At 35.4% G+C, this 24,066-nt stretch overlaps 2 protein-coding genes and 1 long non-coding RNA gene across 4 annotated transcripts; 1 reads left to right on the top strand and 2 right to left on the bottom strand.

Moving 5' to 3' along the window:
• Positions 1 to 4,275: 4,275 nt before the first annotated feature.
• LOC119779910 lies at positions 4,276 to 8,318 on the bottom strand. 2 transcript variants are annotated; one of them, XR_005280311.1, is made up of 5 exons: positions 8,298 to 8,318; positions 7,777 to 7,910; positions 6,639 to 6,832; positions 6,325 to 6,452; positions 4,276 to 4,413 (listed from the first exon to the last, which is right to left on the bottom strand). It is a non-coding gene; the product is annotated as an uncharacterized LOC119779910 (long non-coding RNA). The 2 variants fall into 2 exon arrangements; XR_005280310.1 differs by lacking the exon at positions 8,298 to 8,318 and having other exon boundaries at positions 7,777 to 8,140.
• A 2,095-nt stretch (positions 8,319 to 10,413) lies between these two features.
• Positions 10,414 to 19,926, top strand: LOC119779933 (angiopoietin-related protein 7-like). Its single transcript, XM_038279787.1, has 7 exons — positions 10,414 to 10,558; positions 10,814 to 11,682; positions 15,658 to 15,892; positions 17,338 to 17,472; positions 17,690 to 17,906; positions 17,987 to 18,182; positions 19,305 to 19,926. The coding sequence occupies exons 2-7, from the start codon at positions 11,062 to 11,064 to the stop codon at positions 19,446 to 19,448; spliced, it is 1,548 nt and encodes a 515-aa protein (XP_038135715.1). The 5' UTR covers positions 10,414 to 10,558; positions 10,814 to 11,061; the 3' UTR covers positions 19,449 to 19,926.
• A 7-nt stretch (positions 19,927 to 19,933) lies between these two features.
• ndufb9 (NADH:ubiquinone oxidoreductase subunit B9) lies at positions 19,934 to 24,002 on the bottom strand. The gene is made up of 4 exons (XM_038279789.1): positions 23,848 to 24,002; positions 21,508 to 21,700; positions 21,067 to 21,180; positions 19,934 to 20,315 (listed from the first exon to the last, which is right to left on the bottom strand). Exons 1-4 carry the CDS (start codon positions 23,934 to 23,936, stop codon positions 20,184 to 20,186), a joined length of 528 nt encoding a protein of 175 aa, XP_038135717.1. The 5' UTR covers positions 23,937 to 24,002; the 3' UTR covers positions 19,934 to 20,183.
• Between the last annotated feature and the right edge of the window lie 64 nt (positions 24,003 to 24,066).

Below are 24,066 nucleotides of genomic sequence, written 5' to 3'. Positions count from 1 at the left end.
CCTGGTCTTTTTTAGGGCATAAAATATTAATTGTGATCTTTGTTTTGTTTTACAAACAAGCACAAAGGTCAGTAAACATTTTCATAATAAAACCATTTGTTTCAAGGGGAGCCCTGTGTTGAACTGATTTTATTTTGGAGTTCTACTGAGACTGCTGCCCCTGTGACTCGGTCCCAGACATAGTGGCATAAGCAATTATAGCTAAAATAAAATTAAGAAAATGCTTATATAGATTTCTGATTTTTTCTGGTAACATCAGCTTTTAACAACTTTGTGTGTCTCACCCAATTAGATACTCTCAGCCTGAATTATTAAACAATGCTATTTTTGCTTGTAAAGGAACAAAGTGGCACTAAATACTGTTTGGTGTGGCATCACTGTCATGCTTCTTGCTTTTTTGAATGCAGGACAGGTCTCTTTTTCTGCAGTTCTTTCTCCATTAGGGTTTAAAGCGTGCGAGACCTTTAAGATTATTGTATCATATTTGCTTTAATAATACTGGATTGGATACTATTTTGGCTTTAGGTTAAAACAAGAGAGAGAATATACAAATTTTGGTAATTTATTAATATTCTTGGTGGTTCATTGGCTCTGAAATGCCTGGACAGCCACTGATCAATACTGCCCTGGGGTGCCCCAGCCCCAGCCCTTTGTAATAGTTTGTTCTGCCACCAAAGACTTTTTTTAATGGTTGGTGGTTTGCATGTCTTCTGGGAAATGCCTAGTTTCTGTTCTCTCCACTGAAGGTTTTTATATGACAATATTTCACTGTGTTAACACAACGGCTGGTGCTTGAAAAGCCCCCACACAGTAATATACTGCTGCATCTTCAGCCTTTACTTCTCTTATTGTTAGGGCAAAGCTTGAGTGTGATCCCCTGCCTGAAAATCGATCTGAAACCCCAGATGCTCGCTGATCAGAAAACTGGACTATTAATTTAGGAGGCTCTCCTTCTCTCTTTTGAAACCAGAACTGATCATGAAATGATCCCTTGAATACATTCGGACTGGTTCTACAGTTGATGGTAACAGATCCTCCCAGATCAGCTCTCACTGCTGCAGGCTGAGTCACTGTGGCCCGACCTCTGGACTCTGAGGACACAGAGACAAAAACATAAAGCAGCTTCATGGTTTGTTGGCTTCATTTCAGAGGGACAGATGTTCATAGAGGAGAGGAGTTTTATTCTCTGGACTTTACCTTTGAAGCAGCAGCAGAGGAGAGTCCAGATGAGGACGCAGATCAAAGTCATGTTTTTGATGAGGAGGATTTCTGTGTCTTCTGTTGTCATGAAGGACAGCTGTCAGTCATCCAGTGTTCAACTCTCAGGACTATAAACCCTCCCAGAGCGCTGGAGCATGGAGCTGCTGATGCAAAGTGGACAGATTTTGAATCAATATGCTGTCAATGAAATAATTAATTCCTTTATTGATAAATATTAATAATTCTTTTCATCCTTTTATTTCATTTTTTTTTTTATTTCAGTTTTACTCTTTAAATAAGCCCCACGTTTCATTTTTATTTTGGTAATTTATCATATATGTCCTCATTTAGGGTCATTAGGACACTGTCCTCTCTGACCACTTTTTAATAAACATCAAAATCACCTTAAGAGAATTCTCCTCTCCCAAGAAAATCATTATCAAATAATGATATTATCAATATCTATTTAAATATTTATTACATTATCTTACTTTAATGTTATAAATTTTAAAGAACGTGTTTGACTTCATATCTCGTCTGTATCACTGAACTGCATTCATTGCAATCACAATGAATAAAATATTCCTTTTACAGAGAGAGATTAATGATTTTTAAATCTTTTTATTTCAGATTCTCTTATTTTTTAATAATTCCCATATTACTTATTTTTTTATTTCAGTAAACTATTATTCACTATTAGCATTGATAAGAACAAGTATATTCTATTCTCATTTATGAGGGCTATAATCATTAAACCTTTTTAAATATGAGCCTTTTTCTATATTGACTTATACTAACACCTCATCACTAACCATATCTGAACTATGACACATCTGTCTGACATATGATGCTTAACATCTTTCGTTTAACCCTGAAACCTGCCTGCTTCCTCAGTTCATTAGAGATGATTGTCCGTTGTCACGGTTTCTAGTCCAAAAGAAGGAAGTGAAAAACATTGTGTGAACTTCATTTATATATAAACAGAGCAAGAGTGTCAATCTCTCCATCTGTTTTACATAATATAAAAAGAAACAAGTCACATGAATTTTGCTTGCAACTCTCTTTATATTTTTATAACATCGACAATAATTTTATGAAATACAATCTAAACCATAATTCGCCTCCACCATCTTTTTTTCATCATCTGACCCTTTTAATAGCGACTGTACATGATTAGGAGGGTGGAGCTGATGTAAGAATCTTGAAAGCTAACCTGACAGGCTTAGGTATTTATTTATTTATTTATTTATTTATTTATTTATTTATTTATTTATTTATTTATTTATTATTTATTATTTCATTATTTTACTGCACCTTGGATTCCTGTCTCAGGCTACTTTTCCACCAGAGGTCTCCGGTAACTAAGTGTGACTAACTACTGTAGTTATTGTAATGATGCCGGGGTTTTTTGCAGTATCTATACTTAACCTTAATATTTGATTTTTCTGGGGACTTTTCACTTTTATTCACTACATTTGAACACAAATATCTGTACTTTCTACTCATACTTTCTCAAAACTGGTGTGTTACTTCTGTACATATTTATACCGACATGACAGCTGCAACAAAACAGAGGGAAAATTGAGAGCAAATGAGAATATGTCCAGAGACAGTTTGTTTATAGAAAAACTGTGATAGAAACGTGCATGAAATCAGGGGGCTGGGTAACATTGCAGATGATGATGCAGATTCTGATACAGAAGGCATTCCCTATCATTTGCTCCTTTATTCGATTTTAATCTACGTAAATTTCTATCAATTTGAATGCTATTTCAACTTTAATGTAGTAAATATTAGAGCTCTGAAGTATTGAGCTGCTAATTTTGGACTTTATTTCGATCCATATTATCTGATCGGAAATTTTAATATAAAAATAGAGAAAGTCAGTATGTTTCATGTTCTCTCATCCAACACCGTGAGCTGTGGAGTAAAACTAATCTATTTTCTGTGCATAAAACTTCAGTTTAAAAAAATAGGAACTTAAGAAGTTATTTGCATGCTTTAAGGCAAAAATATCTATCTTCTCTTGTGCTCAAGTACAATGTAGAACCTATTTTTATCTTTACTTAAGCAAAAGAGTTTAGTTAGTACTTTTCCTTTCACCAAAGTAATTTTAAGACAGGTGTGCGCTTTTATTTCAGTAAGAATATGAGTACTAACTTGTGCAGCTCTTGTTTCCATCCCTAACTTTTACGTGCAGTCTATGAAGGAAACATAAAGCTGCAAGGTAAATCTCAATACTGCCATCCTTTGCCCATATTAGGGATGACAAGCGGTTGTTGTAAACATTTAAGCCATATCAATCATGTTTTCAAGTTTTACAAAATTGCACAGATGTCCTGAAATATAAGACAAAATCATTTCTGTATCTTTACTAGAGGTGATGCCATCTGTTTATAAGCTCTCTGTTCAACCAAACCACAAAATAAATGAAAAGTAAGCTACTTCAGTAACTTGGTGACTTTTAGTTAGATAATTGATATATTCCTTTATTACTATAAGTCTGGAAAAAATGAAAAAGGTTTTGGCATTAAGAATCACCACTTTTTTTTTAGCTTTAAAGAGCAATTTCTTAGAGGCGACATACTGCAAACTAAATGTACTTTATGAAAACATTTCTGTTACATATTGAGCTGTAGGACAAAAATATGAACATTTTATGTTCCAATCATTTATTCCTCCTGATCATCTTCCTTTTCTCATTTCACTCTACTTTGCTCTTTTCTACTCTCCTTTGATGACATTTCTGAAGAGTGTGATCAGTGGCCTCTTGCTGTGCTCCTTCCAGCTCTTCATGAAGCCCCCGTAGCGTTTGTCTGCCGCAGGGCTGCTCCAACGGAAATGCTTCATCTTGTACAGGATGTCTTTATTATCATGACGCTCCTTGGAGAGTTGCTCCTCTTCTCCCTGTGCTACCTGCTCCTCATCCTCGGCTGCTGCTTGTTCCCTGGAAAGCTCCAACCTCCCCAGCTCTCCAGGGAAAACAGTGATCCCATCCACACTTTTGCCTGTGTAGATTTTTAGTGGGCGGCATTTTCTCCTGAGAGGATTCCCCCAACGAAAATGCTTCATGGAGTAGGAGGCTTTGGTTTGAGAGGAGGAGGGAGGACTGGGTGAAGGAGAAAGAGAGACTGATAGAGAAGGCTGCGGGTAAACACTGGCAAGGATGGTGGTCAACTCATGAGGGTCGATTCCACAGAGCTGAAAACAGTCCTGCAGGACAAAGACATTGGTAGAACGAAAAAAACAAGTAATAAATGAATGAAAATAAACTAATAAATTACATTTGGACTTCTTTTGAGTCTCCTCCAGTTCTTTCCTTCACCTTGAAATTCTAAAAAACCCTAAAAACTCCAAGTTTGTGATTCTACAGCTTTTTTAGCCCATTTTTTATGCAACTTATTGTACTGTTTTGAATTATGTTTTCACATGCTAGAGCTTGTTAACCCAGTTGGGCAACATTGACTTTTCTCTTAAAAGATTCAACCACCAATCTGATTATCCCTACTGCATCTAAAGATTTACATTCAATAAATAAAATCTAGACCAAGAAGTAAATGAGCAGGTTTTCGTTAACATATTAAGCCTTTAGCATGTGTCATGATCTGACTCAGGGTATACATAGTGAAGGTCATTGAGCTTGATCTTTTTTGGTGGCTTTCCTGCTCAATTAGCTGGCTGGATATCTGTTCATTAATCAGACATGTTCAACAAATATTGCAGTTACCATGTTTCTCAAAACATTTTGTCGATGTTTTTCTGTAATTATACAGATTATCCACTTAATTTTTTTTTAAATACAACAGTTAATCTCTTAACTGTGAAACATCTGTGTTGCTTTTATTTTGTACCATTACTGCGTCATCAATCATACTCCTTCAGCGTGCAAAGCATGTGTTTAAGTTTAAAACACATGTGTGAGATTTTCCAAAGTCATAAATGGAGAACTATGAGTGTTTTGGGGGTTTTTTCAGCCTGCATTTAGCTTTTTGGTTGCACTGGTCTTACTTTTTTTTTTTGCATCCAGGCAAGAAATGGACTTAACAAAGCTATTAACTGGACCCAACACTATGCCACTCTTCATATCTTAAGTTACACACTGCAAAAAAGGAAAATCTATACAAGTGTAATAAACTTGAATTCAGCATTTTGGTCTTATTACACTTGTTTTTCAATGTATTTTCTTAGTAAGACTAAATATTGTTAAGATTATTTGACTTGTTTTAAGAAAATTCATTTTTTTCATCCTAACTAGATAATAAAACTAATTCTGAGCAGCTTTTTTCTTAAAATAGCACATATTGCGGACTGACTCGCGTTAACATTTAGACTGTGAGTACATTTTTACTTGTTTCAAGACATAAGACAATCCATATTAACCTGTTTTAAGAACTGACCCAATTTTTCGCTTAATTCTGTGACATTTTTGCTAAAATATTAATAAAAAAAACGTTTTGAAGTTTTTGTCAAGTGTATTTTTCCCATACATTCACTACACCTAAATAATGAAATTAATTCTAGCTAAGAAAAACAGACTAGTTTTAAGCCTTTAAATGAACTGGTATCAAGTACATTTGCCTTGTTTTTAAGCCTGTTGTATGCTTGTTTTGACCAATAATTGGTTAGAGGACATTTAATTCTAAGCAATAATGACTAATAAATTAGAATAAATTGCTTAAAATAAGAGAAAAAATCTTAACAAGTAAAAGAAGAAATAGCTTTTTCTACTTGATTTAAGTTTTTTTGGATGCTTACTACTTGGATATTATGTTCTTGTTTTAAGAAATCTTACCAAGTCTCATTTGCTTGCTGCACTGGTAGATTATTTTGCTCAAAATAAGCAATTATTCACTTAAAACACTATATTTTTTTCTTATTTTTTAGAAGGTATTTTTTGTTGTGCACCCATTGAATAATACAGTTTATATCAGCACTCTTGCAATTTTTTTAAGTCAGTCATAATTAATCGCTTGACTAAATAATAATTTTCCTCTTATCAATTATATTGGTAATGATATGAATGCTTTACATCATAGTAACAATGGGGATAAATTTGATTGATTGGCCCAAAGGTGCCATCAGCCATTGGGTTTCACTGAACCAAATCTGTAATATCATATTTACCATTGTGTTGTTCTCAGAGTTGAGTTCCTGACAGCTGGGGCTTTCCCAGCATCGACCAAGTGCCGCCCTGGCCACGCTCACCATTACCATCACCACCAATGGCAACAAGAGACGCATTCCTCTGATTTCTGTTACAGATTGACAAAATAAAAGTCTCTTATTATGACTATGTTGTAGGGTTAGGTTAGCCTTTAACTTTTCCTGAAAAGTAATGTGGAAATCTTAAAAAGCCCATTAAGACATAATCATTATTGACTATTATACTTTATTATTACAAATTATGATACAAAATATATAATAATAATAAATATTACCTTTTCTCGTAGCTCGTTCAGCTCTTTGACTTCCTGTTGCTCTCTCCACCAAAGATTTCTGTATTTTCTCTTATTTTCTTCTGACTGATCACCTGGCTTTATACCCTTTCAGCCAAGGACACGCAAACATAAGCACAAACTCACTGACGTCTGTACGACTCCCAGTCATTTTGTCACTGATGTCCGTAAAAACTCTGCAAAAGTGGACAATTAATTTAAGGTCCTCCACATCTCCCACCCACTTCAGTACACTTATGATCTCCAAAAAACCATGAAAAAATGTAACGTAGAAATACACTGAAATTCAACTATAAAAAAGATTTTGAGGAAGAATTGAAATCTGTTAATTAAAACCACTGTTCTGATGAGTCTTTATATATATTTTAAATACATACTACCTGAATTTCTTTTTATTTGTCCTTTAGACATATTTATTTATTATTTCTAAGAGCATAATTTGTTGCTTATTTGAAAATTAGTACTGAAAATAAAAATAAAAAAACTGGCAAATTAAGAGTCATTCTAGTCAATATTATTAAAATGAAAATAAAATTGTTAGGGGCAGGCGGTGTTGGTCAACATTAACATCAGTTTGATCTGGACTGGAAGGATCTAATGATCCTCTCAAGCTGTTAAAAAAAAAAAAAAAACTAAAAACATGCATGTTCATCTCAATGTAACTCGTTATTCTCAATCATAGCTTCCTCTAAACAGAGTTTAAAAGCTAAAAAAATATAAAGCTTTGACAGAAAAAAGGCTTCACACCTGCTAATGGACAATTAATCAGAACTCACATCCAATAGCTCAACTGTTTAAGTACCTGAAAAGTCTGATAATCCTTTTTCCTAAATGTCAAGACATTTTGGAGCAACAAAGATAAAAGCTTTTGTTGATGTCAGAGGCGATATAGAAGTTTCAGGTGTGTGTCCCTTTTTCTCTAATGGAACACTATGAGCATCTTCAGGAGGCAGCCAGCTAAATATAAACCCATTAGTGCAGCTACAGCCTTAAACCATCCATTTGGTCCAGTACATTAAAGACTCCATGCTCAGGGAAAAAAACACAACAGTTTACATCAAAAGTCTGCTAATTTTATTTGCTAATAAATGCAATCATGTTTAACTGAATTCAAAAATACCTCATTGATGGGTGTGCAGGTGGTGCAGTGCACGCCCCATGTACGGAGGCCTTAGTCCTCGACACGGCCGACCCGGGTTCGAATATGGCCTGTGGTCCTTTGCTGCATGTCTCACCTCCTTTCCTGTCAGCCTACTGTCAGAAAAACGAGCCACTAGTGCTGTAAAAACTCAAAAAAGAAAAAATGTATCCCACAGGGTAGTAACGTAACTGAGAGAAAATCAGGACTTGCTGTGCAGGATTATTACATATATCTATGTTTTGGCTCAAAGTAATTGCTCTTTAAAGCCATTTAGTGACTCATGAAATTACAATTTTTTCTTTTCAGATTTCAAGCCTGAAAGATTAGAGTGGACCTGTTCAGAAATTCATAATAAAACATATCAATATGTTTGTACCGTGTTTTATTCTTACAGGTGTGGGAAAAGATTGTTTTGGTGATATATCATGCTTTTCGGCTGCCCTGTATAATGTTGATCCATCAGTTCCTAATATCAATTTTAGAAAAGTAAACATATTTACCTAAAACAATGAAGGATACAGGGCTTCCTCTGCCGTGGAGCCCTTTTGCTGTGCAGTGCAGTGCAGTGCCATATCTATAGTTGAGGCAGTCACAGTGGAAGACGTGGAGTGACTCACAACAAACAACATGGATACAAAAATAACTGAATGATCAATATCTTCTCAAGAGCATTCACAACGCTTTTTTATTTATACATTTAATTTTGATAGCTGGAAAAATATTGCAATATATAGTGGTATTGCAATATTGTCATAATATAATATTGTTGCCAAGGATAGTGACACATATATCAAAACACCCATGCCAATACTCACCTCTAATTATTCTATGGTCAATTGCAACAATAGGGGGACAATTAAATTGATATAGCAGGATGTCCTGATTCACCTAAAAGTACAAAAGCCTGATGCTGTTGGGGTAAACATTCATCCATTTTCTTTACATGCTTAATCCCAAGTGGGGTCACGAGGGGTGCTGGCGCCTATTTCCAGCTGCCAACAGGAGAGAGGCGGGGTAGACCCTGGACAGGTCACCAGTCCATCACAGAGACAAACAACCATTCACTCACACACTCAAATAATTTAGAGAAGCCAATAAACTTAACAGTCATGGTTTTGGACTGTGGGAGGAAGCCTGAGTACTCAGAGAGAACCCACGCATGCTCAGGGAGAACATGCCAACTCCATGGAGAAAGACCCCAGGCCAGGAATCAAACCCAGAACCTTATTGCTGCAATACAGCAGTGCTACCCACTGCGCCACTGAGCAGCCCGGTTTGAGAATACATTCAGTATTTTTTTGTTACAGTTTTTGCGTTTTCAGTATTCCACCAGATAGCATCGGTGAGATCCTGTGATGACCTCACCTACATCTGATTGCTCACAGCTGCAGGCAAATAGTTAAATCAACCTAAGGGTATAAGAGGAGCCTGCTGCCAGCATTCTGATGCCTGCATGTTAACTCAAATGGTAATTTCAAGCCCTATGAGCTTTGGCCTGTTTCTTGTGTGTCTGTGAAAAAAACTCACTTCTGTGACCATGGCTTTTGCTGTCATTAAAAGAGGGCTACCAACAACTTTGTCCAGGTGTGTATATGGATAATGTGTCTAACACAAGGCCGTGCAAGGAAATCCATACAGGTTGAATCTAAGTGTTTCTAAAATAAACAAAAAAACAGTGCAAAACAAATTAATTAAAACAGTACTGAAAAACATCATTTTAAAAGAAATGAACCGCAGTAATTCTACTTTATAACAAAAAAGACACTGATCATTGCTTAATGAATGTTCAAAGCAATGGAACATTCTAGAACTGATGATAAATTCATCATAATTATTTTCTCAGTACTGTTAGTGTCATTTCTTTAATGATTTAACATGATGTCCCTGGACCCAGCAGCTTACTGCAGCTGGTGGATCTTGCAGTACTGTACTGCCACCTAAAGCCAGGCTTACACTGTGCGATTTGTTGCTCTTTTCAGGGCAACTTTCCAGTCCTGCTAAAATTTTCGGCCCGACTTCTGCTTCACTGATACCTATTAGTCAAAGACTATGTAAGGCAAAGCAAGGCAAGGCAAATTTATTTGTATAGCACAATTCAGTACAAAGACAATGCAAAATGCTTTACATGATTGAAATATAGCAAAATAAAACAGAATCAAAGCAAGTAGGAAAAAAATAAAATAAAATATGTAGAAACAAAAAAGAACATTAAAAACAAAAAATAGAAAAGTTGAACTAATGATGTTTCAGTAGAACTGTTTAACTGGAACAGTCAAAGGCAATCCGAAACAAATGTGTTTTTAGTCTTGATTTAAAGGAACTCAGGCTTTCCACACTTTTACAGTTTTCTAGAAGTAGACTTGTACACACCCTAATTCAAAATGCTTTACAGAGCATAAACTATACAATTATACAGGCCTGGAAGCAGATAAAGTCTACAGATAAAGTGTATAACACTTAAGAAAAACACATCAACACATTTTATTTATTAAAATGCATGCTAGATATACAATAATCTGTTGTAATAATCTGTTGTAATGTTTTTAGCGTAGTTTGTAGACAACCTACTCTGATCCTCCTTTTAATTTATTACCTTTAAGGGAAATGGCTTCCAATCTACTTATGGGATTATCGAGATAAGATGTCATACCCAGTGCAGGACCCACTCACACACAAACTATCTCTCTCACACACAAAGGTTTTACAGCGGGGCTGTATGTTGTTACACTGAGTTGAATTCAGGACAGAGGCATGGCTACAGGTAGGAATACCACTGTTAAATCAAATTTTTTAAATGTTATGCTTTGAAAATTGACGTTCAGAGTTATATATCTGACAGAAAACTACATCAATGATGTCTTTGAGAAGTTTATTTCTTGATCAAAGTGTTAACTGGACATAAATATTTTAAGCTATTTTGACCTTAAATTGCTTTATTAACAATATTTGATTAAACAAATTTGTTTGCAGAGTCATGTTGACAAATTGAGGGAATTGTGTTGTTTTTATTTTACAGGCTATTATACAGCCCAGGTTTTAAAGGAGTTAACCCCTTCTCAGTGTAGAAAAATAGACTTTTGTAAACATCATCAGATCTCTATCAACCCAAATCAGAAATAGTACCTGCATTTGGTCTGGATGTCATTCTGCGGCTATAATGTTGTTTCCTGATGTTGATCCCGGAACTAATTACACTAGTGAATTGGATTTACTTTGGATTACAGTCAACAGCAGCCAGAGACCGCAATTTACTAGAATTTCAACATGAGGTTAGAACAAGTGTTAAGGACTTTTTTGCTCACTGGCTGGTGTTTCCATTATGCCAGCAATGACTTTTTGGACTTGAATGAATACTCTGAAGTTGGGCAGCAGGATGAGCAACATAAAACAATCCCAGAATCTAAGGAAAAGGTTCCAAAAAAGAAAAACCGGACTCCTAGGGATGTTCCAGACATGCAGATGGAGACAAACTGGAATGTACCCGATATAAACCACGGCACCTATGAGGATGCTGACTGGCATCCTTCTTCCTCCATCCTTGAAACATATTCTGACCTGAATCCTGATGCCCCAAACGTCATAAAGATTGAGGGTTTTGATGTCATCAATGGGACCACCAACCAAACTTTGAACCAGACACAATGTGGCGAGTACAGCAGCCAGCTGACGCCAAATGGACAATGTCGGCTGATGGCAACTCTGCCTCAGGTAGGATTGACAGAAAAACGTTGCCCGGACATGTTTCGCTGCACAGATGAGATTTCATTCTGGCTTCAAGAGAACCAGAACAGAAAGGAGCAGCTTGAGGAGCTGAGGGAGACAATGTCTGAGCTGCAAGAGGAGGTTAGGAACCACCGACATCGAGTCAAGGCCCTGGAAATCCAGGTAAATTTACTAAAACCTGAGAGTTTGATGTATTTATACCTATCGATTCCATGAAAAAAGGGATTCTAAAAGAGGAACTAAAAAGGTTTAAGTCATGAAACCAACCTTTTAGAAATAACACATATTACACATTGACTGGATGGAACCACGCCCCATTAGGTGATGGTATAAGCATGACTGCAGAGGGCTTCCCGTATCAACATTTACCTACCATTAGTCTTGATAAAGACACAGTGTTGGTGACTCAAGCAGTCTCACCATTAGATACATTAAATCTGTGTCCAGAAAGTTTCTAACCCCTCATGGCTATGAATGTCATCATAATTTAGGTATTTTAATGGCTTGTTGGAACAATTCGTGTTTCCAGGATCATGTTTAAAATCTATATTTATTTCTACAATCTGTGCAAATTTAAACGACCTAAAATGAAACCCTTTGGATAAAAAAGAATTTATTTAGAAAGTTTAGAAAAAATCCAGGAACAACCAATTAATAAGTCTACATTTTCTATTTAAAGCTGGAAAACTATTGTAATCGTCTGAAAGAAAGGAGAGTGTGTGAAAATGTAAACATCTAAGACGGTGCTAAATAATCAGCTTCCCCTACTGATAAACTAAATGTCTTCTAGAGAAAGTTCCATCCATGCATTCATTCATTCATTTTCTGTCACGTTTATCCCTTCTGGGGTTGCGAGGGGTGCTGGTGCTTCTCTCGAGCTGCCAATGGGTGAGATACCCAATGGGGATAAACCCTGGACGGGTCGCCTATATATCACAGTCTAGAGAAGGATATTTTCTTTTAAATAGAAAAAAAAACTAACTCTTACCAAAATATCAAGAAGAACATAGTTATCCATATGAATAGAATTATTAGATTCAACCAATAAGAATGATGGAAATCATCAAAAGTCATGCGCCCGAAAAAGAAATGCAGTCCAGTCATGCTCTAACCCTATAAAATATCACTCCGCTCAACAAAAATTTATTCAGGTTGCCTCATTTCTCATTTCACTAGACTTGTAGAATAGTATCTAGAAAATTTCCAAGCCACAACCAAAAAGATTAGTTAAATCTATTATAGCACAGGTGTGGAGGAGCTGGTGTCCATTTGCAGCAGTCATGGGGGGAGATGCAGGGTAAAGTCTAAACAGGATGCTCTACACAGAAAAAAAAAATTATAAGTACAGCCTTAACTTGTGGTATTTTGACTTACCGTAACAGCCACATTTTTGGGATAATGAAAGGAAGTCATTATACCTAAAAAAAAAAAATAATAAAAATAAACTGCATGCACAGAAGAAAATGTAAAGCCTGTGAAGTAAGACTGATGAAGGTATATGAGCCCAATATCTTCTTGCTGTTTAAAAAAAGAAATGCAAACAGCTTCACCACTATAAAGCCCAAGGCAAAACCAAATTCCTTATGTTGTTGTTATCTATTTCAAAACATTATATATATATATATATATATATATATATACATATATATATATCACCCTGAGGAAAAAACTGTTTAAACATATCGGTAAAAGTCTGAATTTTACCACGTTTTTGCAGCCGACTCAACCAAACATGGTCTTCAGATTTTACAATAACTGTTCTTTCTATATGAATTCCGGTGTGATACAGGATACGTTTATCTAGAAATGATATTTCCAGCCGAAATCTTGAAAACATTTCCCCCAACCTTTTTTGTTTTTTAGATTTTTGGTCACAAGTTTGATAAATATTCCAAAAGATCTGGGTTGACGACATATTCGCAGCCATTCATGCACTTTTGCATGTTGCTTTTCCCTCATGTAAGTGGTAAGGAAAGAAGTGAGAATATAACCGGGGGAAATCTGTGTGTTTAGATGCTTCAGAAGTAAGGGATACAATATCTTCTCTTTATTTCTTATCCTTAAATTGAAATGTATGGCCATTGAGAGGTATGTGTAACTTACACATTTTGAGATGCTATTTAAATGGTGCCATGTATCTCTGAAAGAGCAAGAAATTCACCATTGTTTTGTACAAACTCAGTAACTGGATCTGTATCAGTCAGATAGTTGATGTAGATAGATTAGGAAGAAGAGTTTCAAATAAGTGAATTAATCTGCGTTGCTTCTTTCATTATATGAGAACAAAACATGTAGAAGAAAGGATATTATGCTATCTTTGTTTATCTAGACCTTTTGTCTCTCTCCCTGTCTAACTTTATCTCCCCGTCTTCACACCCTTTAAGTCCTCCTTAACCCTGAATACTAACAGGATTAGCTGGAGACCTTTTAGTCAGGGCACTTATATCCTTCAGACTCTCGCTGACACTTTGACAATCCTTTCCGGCTTCGTTCCCCACACGCTTCCAATTGTCTTAATTGAGATAGTAAGCCTGGAGTGTGCAAGAAAGTTTTCTTATCCAACAACCTGTTTTTCATTTTATTATTCCATATCTAGATGATAGATATATGAAAAAGCTCATTGTAGGGTCATCTGCAGGATTATGTGTGATATTCAAAATGCTTTTATTTTGAAAATATTACTTTTGTTAATTTAACCTGTAAATCATTTAAAGCCTTCCCACTTTCCCTTTGTTAATGCTGTATATTACAATGGACCTTAGTTCAAAGAGGTATACAGTTCAATGCACATCCTAATTTCACGTCTTATACAATGGACCCTTAATAATATAAGGTTTTTCTCTGTATGCTAGTATTTATTTTGACGATCACTTAATATCTAAGACCAAAGTTTGTAGAATTATCAACACATACAGCAGGAGGCTCAAACATCCCTAAGGGAGAATTTCACATCAGAAGTGTTCAACAAGACTTTTAAAGAAAAAAGTAAAAGAATCAGATTGAATTTTAAATTTTAAATATGGCTTTGTTTTTCCATTGCTCATATCATAACCAAACTATTTACAAAGCATGCTTAAAGGATGTTAAAAAGCAGAATATTATCCACATACACAGGAGTACATTCTTGTTTGGGATGAGAGTAAATCCAAGTATAATTGTCTGACTACCCTGGCTGTGAGGTGTTTATTGATTTTAACAGATTAATAGGCTGAGGAAATGAACTGTTTTGTGGTGGTTGGTTTTGTGCAAAGTCTAGCGCTTTCCTTAAGGTAAAAGATTGAACAGACTCAGGATGCAGAAATGTTAGATGCTATTTTTGGGCCCTATACTCATACAGGCTTTGAATGGAAGAAATGTCAGACCCCTTCTCTGCAAACCTAAACCTAAAACAATTATCTAAAAGAAACCCTCTGTTTTAAAGTATATTTCTCTGATAAATTGAGAATCTGAGGCACCAAGATGACCTAATAAAAAGCAACAGAACATGTTAAACCCAAAAAATTACCCAACCAAACAGTCTTGACTCAAATATGAATAGAATCCAACCTGACACATAATTCACCAAACATTGTTTATTAAAAAAATACCTGCAGAAAAATGTATAAAGCTTGTGAGCAGTTCCAGGAACTACTTAATTAAGAGGTGGACAATAAAATGTCATTGCAAATGTTTAGGAAAGATGGATGGACTGCTTCCTTCCTTTGTTTAACGCTATTGCTTGGAAACAGGAGAAGAGAAAACTGCTATGATGGAGAAAAAAAATAAAAACTGTTAGAAAATGCGGGTTAATCCCAATCACTTTCATCAGTTATAAAACAAACTTTATCACGATCATTTGTTTTCCCTACATCATGCAGCCCTAGTTTAATTGATATTTTGGCCAAAAATTATGTGAGGGCATTGATTCTGTCATTAAATTAATATAAAATAGATATTTATTTGAAAATATTCCTTGTCTCATTGTTTTTTATTCTTTTATGTATCGAAAGCATATTTCTTGGTTGAATTAAATTATGTTCAAATCTAAATCTGCCTGTGTGAGTATTGTTTGGGGCAAAGCTGTTTAAAAAACTGCATGAGTGTCGCAACCTCAAATGCTACAGCGATGGTGTTTTCTTATTCCTTCGTGTCCTACAGGGGGAAGACAGCATCAGACTCAACTCAACATTGGGCCATCGCTTGAATTTCTTGGAGCTGCGTCATGCAGAGGCCAACACTCTGCTCCAAGTTCATGCAGCCTTGCTTTACGAGCTCCAGACACAGCTTCGCAACCTGTCAGCCACCATGCAGCACATGAGTCACAACAGTGGCTGCACTATCAATGTGATTGAGACTACTCCGCCCCTCAGCATGAGAAACACTCTGGCACCAGGTACACATGCACTGTGGTGAGTTTGCAGCTGCATGATGTCCATGCAACATAACTGTTTTACGAATATAAAAAAAGAACATAAAACATGTATTATTGTTTGCTTCTATGCAAGCAGTATTTTTTAACCCATATTTAGCTCAACAACAATCCATTTTAATCTCTGTGCAGAGCACTTTCTTTATAAAAAAAGAAAAATCAGAAATCTGAAGCCAGTTTAATCTCAACAACTAAAATTGCACATTTTAAGTTCTTTAAAATCACTTATTGCAAGCACACATAGAACAGATCCTAGGTATCTGTGGTCAGACCTAAATTTAAGTATAGAGTCTTATTAAATTTAAAATGTATTCTACAAACTTTCTTGGATTTTGAAACACCAATAACCTACTACAAAAGGTTATATAAGAAGGTCCCGAAAGAAACTGTTGTTAGTTTATATGTTAGAGTCTTTCCAGGTTCTGGTAGAGTTAACCATAATGTTTACTGCGGCAAAAGAAAAAAATCCTTCGACTCAACTACATATCATTCAGTCAAAAACAAAAACAAAGCCTTGTTTTGGCTTAGAAAACATGCAAATTGAACTGTAGGGATGGGAAGTCTCTGGGCGGGCCCTTTCGTCTGGTTCAATTTGCATGTTTTCCAAGCCAAAACAAAGCTTTGTTTTTGGTCAACTCTATAAAGCCTTGAACTCAAAGCTATTTCTGACATTTTGAATTGAAAAAGCTTCCTGGATGGGAAGAAAAAAGTCTTCAAACTTGGAAACAACGTTCATTGGATTCTCTCTGATGAATTCAGACAAACCCATACATTTCACATTCTGTGTGATAGCTGAACTAAATGCATGTCTTACCATAGAAGAGTTTCAAGCAGCAAATATTGCTGAACCTCCTTTCTGTCCATCCATCTTCTTTTCCAGATGTTACTTCAACAGTAGCTTGATCTGCACTTTTGTTTGACAAAATGACAAGAAATTGAACCAGCATCCCCTGAATACTGACATGCCAGCTGCAATTATAGTGACCAATAGATCTGTCATCAGGGAATAAAAATGGCAGAGTTGCATAATATATAATGATGTAGCCTAAATAAATTGAACATTGCTTCTAAGTAACAACAAATTTAGTAATTTAGTGAAAAACATGGTTTGGATAACAGCTGTCTGATTGTGCAAGACTCTTACATCTAGTCTGGAGGACTAAATTTATAAATTTAAACACACCTAAGAGAAGATTAGAAATAGGAGAAAATGACAATAATCTTCTAAAATATGTACCTTTAAAAATTTGAAAAAAATTGAATGATGTACCAATATTCTTACAGTTTCTACTTTAAGTGGGTCACAAAATAAAACCCAACAAAAGCTCTGAATATGTTGAAAAGCATTGTGTGATGCTGGCAGTTGTTTTTTGACATTTCTTTGTTTCTTTTGTCCATGTCTCTCTCAGGTGGACAGCACCTGTCCTACTGTCCATCAGACTGTACTTCTCTGTATCACAATGGCGTTCGCCGTTCAGGAGTTTACACCATTGTCATGTCACCAGGCACCACCTTTCCTGTGTACTGCGACATGGAGACAGATGGTGAGAAACAATTCTTTTAATGTTTTCTTTAAGCATAATTGTATCATTTGAGTTTTAGAAAATTGCCATATGATTTATTTTTCTTCTTTGAAGTGAAAATGTTGAAGATACCTCAACATTTTTCCATTTTAAAGCTCTGTTTGCCACAAACATTTGCCCTGAAACTCACACTAATCTGACTGATAATCATGGTCATGTGTCGACATGTGTGCATCAGGTGGTGGCTGGACAGTATTTCAGCGCAGGCGTGACGGCTTAGTGAACTTTAACCGAGGCTGGGCCGAATACAGAGATGGCTTCGGTGAACCACGGGGAGAACACTGGCTAGGAAACCATCAGGTTCACCTGTTGTCCAACCAGGGTCACTACAGCCTCCGCATTGACATGCAGGACTGGAGCCACGCCCACAGGCACGCCCTCTATCAATCTTTCAGGTATATACTACTTTTTCATATCATCCATCAGCAGTTAAACAGCAAGAAATAGTAAATATTTTGGTTTCCTCTTTCTACAGGATAGATGATGAAGAGAACCAGTATCGCCTCCATGTTTCAGGTTTCAGTGGGACAGTGGAGGATTCCTTCGGCTGGTATCATGACCAACATGGGTTCAGCACGCCTGACACAGGCAACATCTGTGCTGAAATCAGCCATGCAGGCTGGTGGTTCCACCAGTGTTTCTATGCCAACCTTAATGGAGTTTACTACAAGGTATGTCTGTCACAGCAACATTTACAGCAGGTATATCTCATGGTCTGTGGTAATATTAGATTTAAACATTTAAGGAAAAAAGAATATTCATACAAAATGTAAAATATGAAAACCTGCAATAGGGTCAATAGAAGCATGTATAAATAATAATGCATAAAAAATAGTTTGGTTATGATTTATGTTGTCCTTAACTTCATCCCTGTCAACATTTACATTGCTTTGTTAAAGTCCAGCTCGATTATTCTGAATTTTGCTCATTTCCATCCTTTAGCTGAAGTCTGGAAAGTAGTTACACACAGGAAAAAAAGCACAATACCGGTTAAAGATATCAGTTAGAAGAATAACACACATAAATTCAAAGCATTGGACACGCTAAGATATTATGCAGTTTTTTTTGTTTTTTTTTAAGCAAATGATGGGGTCACAAAAATAATGCTTTTCTCCAAAATAGAATAGAAAGTTTGAGAGGAAAGAAAAAAACAAATCTGCTAAATTTGTCACAAAAAAGAAACTTAACAGAATAGGATATATGGTGGTGGCCATATACTGTGGAGTTACAACTCTGAAGTTTTATACAGTTAAATGGAGAGATAAGTTTTAAATATCACTCACTTTTATGGTAAATGTTGTTTAGAACTTTTAACTGTCAAAACACTCAGGTATTTATTAGAAAGGTAAAGAAAAATATGGAATTTAGTTTTTTCATCAGGATTAGGGTTCAAGTGTTCTTTGAAATCAACAAGAATAGCTCCTTGAGAAAAAACATTTAACTTTACAAACCGTCCATGGATAATTTAACAAATGCATTATGATTATTTTGAGAATCTTGGAGATGACAAATATCTCTGCCAGAAAAACTGTTAAATGTACATTAGTTTTTTGGTTGTTTTTTTTTTGTTTTTTTAAATGAAGCATAATTTCAACAGTGAACACATTAGGCAATTATATATTAGCTTTATTTTACATATTTAGAACAGATTAATTCAGGGAAATCTTACAGGATAAACTAATTATTCCATAAAATGAGTTTTTTCTGTTCTTCTAAATGTATTTATTTTTTTAAGACCTTTTTTAAGTGGCACTGTTAATGGTAGATAAATATGTCTGTTTTGTTTCCATTAGGGTGGCCGGTACTCTTTAAAAGCTCACAACCTGCTGGGACCAGATGGCATCGTCTGGTTTTCCTGGAAGGACTCAGACTTCTACTCTCTGAAGGCAGTCACCATGATGATCCGACCACGAAATTTCAGACGTCTGTCGCCATAGTGACGGGACATTTTCACTGAAGCTTTTTAAGAGTACTGCCAACAGTGTTGTTGGCGCAATATATATTTTCACTTATAAAACAAAACAAAAAAATCCCCTGCCAAGCTTTGCTTTTTCCTTTATGAGTATTTCTTCTTTAAAGGCAGCAGAATGTTTAAATTTAAATACAACCCCTTTTTTTACAAGAATGTACTTCATTTATACTTCTGGCTTGAGCTAAATGAACAAATCAGATACAATCATATGTATAATTAGTTTGTTGTTTTTATTTGAAGCAGGGTAAAATACTTAAGTGTAACTGGGATATTTATATACAATACTAAAAACATCAAACTTCCACAAGCTAAGCTAAAATACTGGAAAACTGAGGTTCAAACTGTTTAATTAAAATGTTTTTGTTTTTCCAATCGCTCAACATGTCTTGTTTTACTAAATCCCCAACATACCTTCATTAAAGCCAACCGTTATCAAACAAACACACAACACTGAGCATACATTTCTTTATTAATTACAGGTATTAATTGGAACATCTACAGAACTTGTCAGAGTCAACAACTGTGAATTCAGACAGGTTGTGAACGTTGTCATGCAGCCTGTAAAGGGGAACTCCTCCAGGCTTGACTCTACAGACAGATGGAACCAAAGGGTCAGTCAGTCTTGGTGCTGTCATTGTGTATTTGGGCCATTTTTCCCCTCAGATAGCCAGACTGACTCATCTTAGGTCAGGTAAGGTGTTTATGTAGGGCGCTCCCTTGGACGGGTGACAAACTGCCACCACAGAGGGGGTAGATCACCCTCCTTGCGGGCAGGAGGCAGAGCCTCGCTCCTGGGGCCACCTGCTGGAGTCTCGGCTTCCAGCTGAGCAACCTGGAGGAGGACGAAGGTAAACATTGAGTGGTACTGTTATTGAACATCGGTTTTAATGTTCCTCTCATTTTTGGTGCCATGTGAGATAATTTACAAAAACAATTTGTATAGTACAGGTATAGTTCTTTACATAAAGCTGAATATTTACTTGAAATAAACTACAATGATTGTGTTTCTGAGACAAAGTTATAGGCTATATAAACTTTTTTGTAAAAGATTCAATTATGTTTTATATACAAATTACAGGAGTCATCCCCTGATGACTCCTACTGTTACAGCTGCTCCCCTGATGCCAAATAATTGTGCATATTCTGTCACATGGTTTGATCCACAGACACAATGTGTGCAAAGTGATAAGTCTACTAAGGGCCTTTCATCAACAGTCTAAAGGTGATGCTTGTTTATCTGGAACCAGTCTAGACAAGGATCTTGTGGTTCCCCTGTTTAAACATTAAACTTTGACGCCATCTGGTGGATATACTAGTGATGTCGCATAAGCGTTGTAAACAGGAAAGAATTGATCTGAAAAAAATTATTTGATCAATATAAAAACAATTTTACTGATATTAACAGAACAATAGCAATGAATGGAGAATGTAAAGCTTCCTATTTTTTTAGTAAAAAAATTTTTTTTTTTTACTTAAGTAAATATCAAGCAAAGATTGGGATAAAATTAAGACTTATGTACCATTGAGAAACATTTCCTAACAGTGGTAAATATAAACTGAGAAAGAACTGCACCCCTGCATACCTCTCTATCCCAGCTCTGCATTCTCAGTTTCTTCCACTGCTCCCTCTTGGAGAAGTAATCAGGGTACATGGCCTTCTCTGAAGGGTGCCAATGGTCCAGCACCCATTCTGGGACCTGTAATCACAGAAAGCATCACAGATCAGTCACCTACAGATGAAATGTGGATTTTCTATACAGTTAGGTGATTTTTTCCCCTGCTATAATAATACAAAATGTAAACCTAATTCTACAAAAAATGCAGCTGCATCAATATGGTCTTATAGAGACAGAAACACTGATTTAACCTGTAAAGGATTATTCTGTATAACTTGAGGGTAGAAATATATTGAGTTGGAACTGACTCTTAAAATAGCAAGCCAAGTGCCTTCATTTCAAGTAAACAGAAAACAACAACAAAACAAGAGATCAAGCAAACGCCATCATTATTAAGTCTCCTCTCACCTTGTAACACTCATATCTTTCATAGGAGGTTCCTCCTGGAGAGTCAGGGAAGATGTAGGGCTGGGGATGTTGGTTGGCCCAGAACTCCTCCTCACCTGCCTTCAGCATCTTGGTGGCCTTCACCATGTCCTTCTCGTTCTTGTTCTCGTCAAACCGAGCGCGAAGCATACAGGCATAGAAACGATACTTATCTCTGTGACAGGAAAATACAACAGAATACTTAAATGTTTTGTTTTATACAAACAATAAAGAGTGTGAGTTTTACATGGTGATTATTGAGAAGAAAAATTAACTTCCAGGTCACCTAGCTTGTAGAAACTTCTAAATACAACTGGAGTACCATGACTTAATCTAAGCAAAGCAATCAACAGTGAGACACTTCTGTGCTTTCTATTCTTAAATATCTGGAATTGAGAAAATTGCAACTGAAAGGTTTATGCTTTTGAGAAGACATAAAACCACAAACTGCAAATGAGCAACCAATTACTGCAAATATTTCCCATTATAAGCCTTAAATAGTATTTACTTTTAAAAATCCAACATTTAAGGTGAACAAGAAATCAAGTTCAAAAATCAAAGATTGTAATGGCTGCATTATATTAGGAACACTATTTTTGTTTAAAATAGGATCACCCTATATTTTTGTCATATTTTTTATTCTTTCTGTCATCAAACATTGCCCGCCATTTTTTGGGCTTTCTGAGCTAAGTCACTAAACACTATAGCCCACAATACAAAAAAATGTTTTGTGCAACTGAGTAGATTTCTTTATATAACACCATAATTTGTTAGATAATGATTTTCAAGGACATTTCCTCTATAATTAAACTGATTTGATATGTGAGCACATTTGTAACAGAAGATCATTATCTGACCTTTATTCTAATAAATAAAACAGGTTCAGTTATATAACAGACAACATTTCATGAAAACATCTAGATTTTTGTTTTTATTAAGTATTTTCTGTTTAGCGGGTCACAATTTTTTAAAGGTTTAACTTAAATTGATCAACATTATTTTTAAAGACTTTAAAAGACACTGTGTGAAATGTCTGTTTATTCCGTTGATTTTCTTTTTTTTTAAGCAAGGCTGAATTTGACCAAAGTCATGGATATAGAAGAGAAAATCTCTTTCTTTAAACAGGGAAATTCTGGTGTTTACAGCAGCAAAAAGATTATAGAAAAAAGTGGTCACACAAATATGGACCTTAGAAATATGTAAAAGAATAACATTATAGTAAAGAGTTAGAAGATAAACAATAAAATACTCTACTGTAAAGTGTTTTAACAATATAAAAACCATGCACCTCTAGAATTAAAAACCAATATACAGCTATGAACATTTTACAGTAATATATATATATATATATATATATATATATATATATATATATATATATATATATATATATATATATATATATATATATATATATATATGTGTGTGTATATCATATTGCTTGATGCTATTTATAGAGAGTTACATATATTGGTTATCTTATTTATTCCTGTCTGTTCTTTTATGCAACATCAGAAACAAGTCTCCAAAAAATTTCAAGTCTTTTTTTAAATGTTTCTACACATAATCACTGTATTGTTAGTAACTTGTTTGTGTTTTCAAATGAAACTATCTTCAACATGCAAAGCTTGAAACTCCTGCTTACATGCCTGCAGTTATAAATAACACAATAGGCTACCAAATATTGCTTTTCAGATTATCCTAAACTTTATAACGTTAGAAATTGTGTTATTTAGAAAAAAAGTGGTTTAAATTGTCTGTAAATTAAGTAATAAATACTAAATATGGTTTATTACATAAATAATGCCTAAAATTTTGAAATATCTGATTTAAAAAAAGCATGTTTCATACAATTATTTAATTAAAACATCTCGCATCCTATATTTGAGTGTGGACATGTGTACCTTCAAATAATATTAAAATATGTGAATTACTTTATCGAAAGAACAAAAAATTATGTTTATGTTCTGGGCAGGACAAAGTTTAATAGAAGCTGGAGAAGCTTCTGCATAAATATTACTGGAAGCTAGTAGGCGCTAGTGAGCAACAAACAAACTCCTAACAAACCCATCAAAGCAGGGTATGACATACATTCATTATAAATTCATTATAAGACTGCAAAGACTGGGGTATATTCATTTTTAACATATAATAAGGCCGACAACACAGTGTTTAAATGGTTTAAGGAATGAATGACCTGGGAAGCTAACAGTGATTAGCTTACTTATGCTAACTTAGCATTGCAGGAAGAGCAATTTATCTCAGGAAAGCAGTTTATTAACATTATTCTGTAAAGCCTCCAAATATAAGCAGCACTCTTACCGAAATATGCACCACGATTCAAGGTGCCTGAGAGACTTCTTGTAAAGCCTCAGCACTTTCTGCTGGTGAGTAAGAAAGGCAGAGGCCATTTTCGCCGTCCGCTGTCACCTTCCCACCGAGCCTGCGCAAAGGATTCTGGGAGTTTGAAAGCGTCCAACGTCAGTACCGTAAATGTAAACAATAGTGCGCATTATTTTGTTCTTATCTACTTAGTTTTCC

Source organism: Cyprinodon tularosa, unplaced genomic scaffold, assembly GCF_016077235.1.
Source record: "Cyprinodon tularosa strain WSP-4 unplaced genomic scaffold, ASM1607723v1 ctg153, whole genome shotgun sequence".
Classification (NCBI taxonomy): domain Eukaryota; kingdom Metazoa; phylum Chordata; class Actinopteri; order Cyprinodontiformes; family Cyprinodontidae; genus Cyprinodon; species Cyprinodon tularosa.
The sequence above is the reverse complement of the archived record's forward strand: the minus strand, read 5'-3'. Positions and strand labels throughout refer to the sequence as shown.

Coding starts and splice junctions, on each gene's coding strand:
- ndufb9 (XM_038279789.1), bottom strand. CDS start 23,936: ATGGCCTCTGCCTTTCTTACTCACCAGCAGAAAGTGCTGAGGCTTTAC. Junction 21,181..21,507: donor AAAGATATGAGTGTTACAAG/GTGAGAGGAGAC, acceptor CTGTGATTACAG/GTCCCAGAATGGGTGCTGGA. Junction 20,316..21,066: donor TGCAGAGCTGGGATAGAGAG/GTATGCAGGGGT, acceptor GTCCTCCTCCAG/GTTGCTCAGCTGGAAGCCGA.
- LOC119779933 (XM_038279787.1), top strand. CDS start 11,062: ATGAGGTTAGAACAAGTGTTAAGGACTTTTTTGCTCACTGGCTGGTGT. Junction 17,473..17,689: donor CTGCGACATGGAGACAGATG/GTGAGAAACAAT, acceptor TGTGTGCATCAG/GTGGTGGCTGGACAGTATTT. Junction 18,183..19,304: donor TTAATGGAGTTTACTACAAG/GTATGTCTGTCA, acceptor TGTTTCCATTAG/GGTGGCCGGTACTCTTTAAA.